Source organism: Bison bison, unplaced genomic scaffold, assembly GCF_000754665.1.
Source record: "Bison bison bison isolate TAMUID 2011002044 unplaced genomic scaffold, Bison_UMD1.0 scf7180017864032, whole genome shotgun sequence".
NCBI classification, from domain to species: Eukaryota; Metazoa; Chordata; class Mammalia; order Artiodactyla; family Bovidae; genus Bison; species Bison bison.
In genome coordinates this window covers 4,266,968-4,269,489 of record NW_011494604.1, presented here as the reverse complement: position 1 = coordinate 4,269,489, position 2,522 = coordinate 4,266,968, and the positions used below count along the sequence as shown (strand labels likewise).

The window sequence follows — 2,522 nt, the reverse complement described above, 5'->3', positions numbered from 1 at the left end:
CAGACTCACACCGGAATCAGTGACCACCTGCCCCCCTGGGTGGTCGTGATTCCGGTGTGAGTCTGTTCCACTCTGCACTGCTTCTCCAGCTCAGTTAGTGAGCATCTCTGGAGAGGTGTGCAGAGCAGAATCCAGCATCCAGCTGCTGGGTTTGGTGTCTGAGGCTGTTCCGCGGAGGGGCCCATGAGACCCGGGGGCCTGTGGGTGTTGGGGGGAGGGCAGCATCGGGGGCTGGGTGCCAGGCCCTCCCCTCTATGCCTCTTTGGCCTCAGCCAGCCTGGAGGTGGGGTGGGGAGGGGATGTGCTCCTCTCCTTGGAATGGCCCTGCTATTTTTGGATGGGCTTTGTCCCTTCCCGGGTGTTGTCCTCTCTTCTTCCTTCCCTTCCTGCCCTCACCCCCGAGAGGCACGGCGGTAATCACAGGGTTGCTGTGTCTGTGGTGGCTGGGCAAGCAGCCTTGTTGGCAAGGAGGCTGGGCCCTCAGCCCTCCCCTTGCACCTCCTAGCTCCCCCAGAATCACTGTGCTCATGGGCCTCACTGCCTCCGTCCTGCTTCCACCTCCCCCAACCCTCCGATCTGGCTGCAGATGGGAGGAAACCTTGCTCTATGTCCCTGGTGTGGACAGGTAGTGTACAGGTGGGGGGCTGACAGTGAAGGGACACAGCTTGATGCCACATGGACCCCCCCTACAGCTGCAGGAGGCCCTCCCCACCTCTGCCGTTGCCCAAAATCTGGGCCTGTTCCCAGTGTGAGCGATCTCAGCAGCAGGTGCAGGAGCCTTGGGGCTGTTGACTCTTTGGCTTTCGAAGCATCCAAGAGGGCATTTTGTTCTTTCCTGCCCACCTGGCCCGGCTTCCACCGCCGACCCCAGGCCCGGACCTAGGCTGTGCCAACAGAGTCTGTCTGAAGTCAGAGTGAGGGGCTGGTGGTCCCACAGTCCAGCCACACTGGGAGGCTGGGGTCCCTCCTGGACCCCTTGTTTAAGGCAAGGAGGTGGGTGGGGGTGAGAGCGAGGGTCCCACAGTCCTGGCAGGAGGTGGTGGAAGGCCCTGGAGATACGTAAACCTTGGGTTGCCCCAGGTACTTCCAAGCTTCTGAAGGAGTACCTGCCTGCAGGAGGGATGTAGTTGGAGGGCTTGGCCCCAAGCCCAACGCTAAGGCCGTGGTGCTCCTTTGGGCCCCTGCAGCTTAGAGCTCCTGGAACCAGGTTGAAGAGTGAAATTGGGTGGCCAGGGGAGGACAGGGGCTTAGGCCTTGCCAGGGGAGAAGGGAGGTGAGGTGGTACGGTGAGAAGAGTACGGCTTCACAGACTGACAACTGGGTTTGAATCCTGGATCTGCTGCACTCTGGTAACTGTAGGCAAGTTGTGTTACTTGTTTGAACGTGTTTCTTTATTTCTAAACTGGAGGAAAAGCTGTCTGGCCCATCTGAGTCGCTTAGGGTAAGGCTCTGTGCTAACGCCAGGCCCTGTACTGGGTGAGTGGCAGATCCTGGGGGGCTGCTGGTGGGCTGCTCTGATCCTGGGGCCCTCACCCTGATGTTCTTTTCCGCTGAGGTGGTCAGATACCATGGTGCAGAGAGCTTGGTATGAAAAGGGTCCCGTCCTTGGGACCTTCCACCACACCCTGGCATTTACCACATCACCTCTGTTGGGCAGGGCTGAGAATTACTGGTGGCGTGGGCAGAACACGCGGACGCTGTGCGTGGGGCCCTTCCCTCGCAACGTGGTGACCTCCGTGGCTGGTCTGTCAGCCCAGGACATCAGCCAGCCGCTGCAGAATAGCTTCATCCACACGGGGCATGGCGACAGTGACCCCCGCCACTGCTGGGGCTTCCCTGACAAGATTGATGAGTGAGTACTGGTGGGGTCCTACATGGGGGCTCCAGGGCCAGCAGCCCTTCTCCGGGCACTCAGGCTCTCCAGGCCTCCAAGGTCCCCATTACAGCCCTGGGCCAAGGGTCTCCTGTCCTAGGCCTTTCCTTGCAGGCAGGCCTGAGGTTGCAGCTTCAAAGGTTGGACCAAGTCTTCCTTTGGTGGAAGGGCCTCTAGGGCCTGCACCTCTTAAGTTCTCCCTGAAAACTGACCTTAGGAAAATGGACTTGGAAGTAGCCTTTGGAAGCAGTTAGTAGGAAGCATCTCCTGATCCCCAGTACTTGGTGGCAGTTTCCCTTCTTCTGCTGGAAGCACCCATGTCCTAGAGACGGAAGCTGCTGGCTCAGGCCTGAGAGGCAAGGTGCAGAAAAACTCCCTGCAGGGACACTCCAGAGGGCATTTAGGCAGCAGCTCGGAGCCCTCTGCCCCTCCCCACCCCACCCCACCCTGCTTACTCTACCTGGGAGGGGGTTCAGCTTCCTTTAAGCGAAAGGATGAGGTCATCTAGGGGCATCTGGGGAAGACACACAGGAGGATTAGTCACTTCCTGAGGGCCCTGCCCCAGGGAGCCACCTGGAGCTCCTCCTACTGGGACTCCAAGCCTCTCTGCCAACCCCACTGGGCTTCTGAGCAGTGCTTTCTTCTCCAT

At 59.7% G+C, this 2,522-nt stretch overlaps 1 protein-coding gene across 1 annotated transcript in view; it reads left to right on the top strand.

Annotated features, from left to right (window-relative positions):
- The window catches only part of TNK2 (tyrosine kinase, non-receptor, 2), a 21,177-nt gene that overhangs the window by 14,582 nt on the left and 4,073 nt on the right, over positions 1-2,522 (top strand). The window contains 1 exon segment of the mRNA XM_010834321.1: positions 1,658-1,852. Within this exon segment, the coding sequence (XP_010832623.1) occupies positions 1,658-1,852 (195 nt within the window).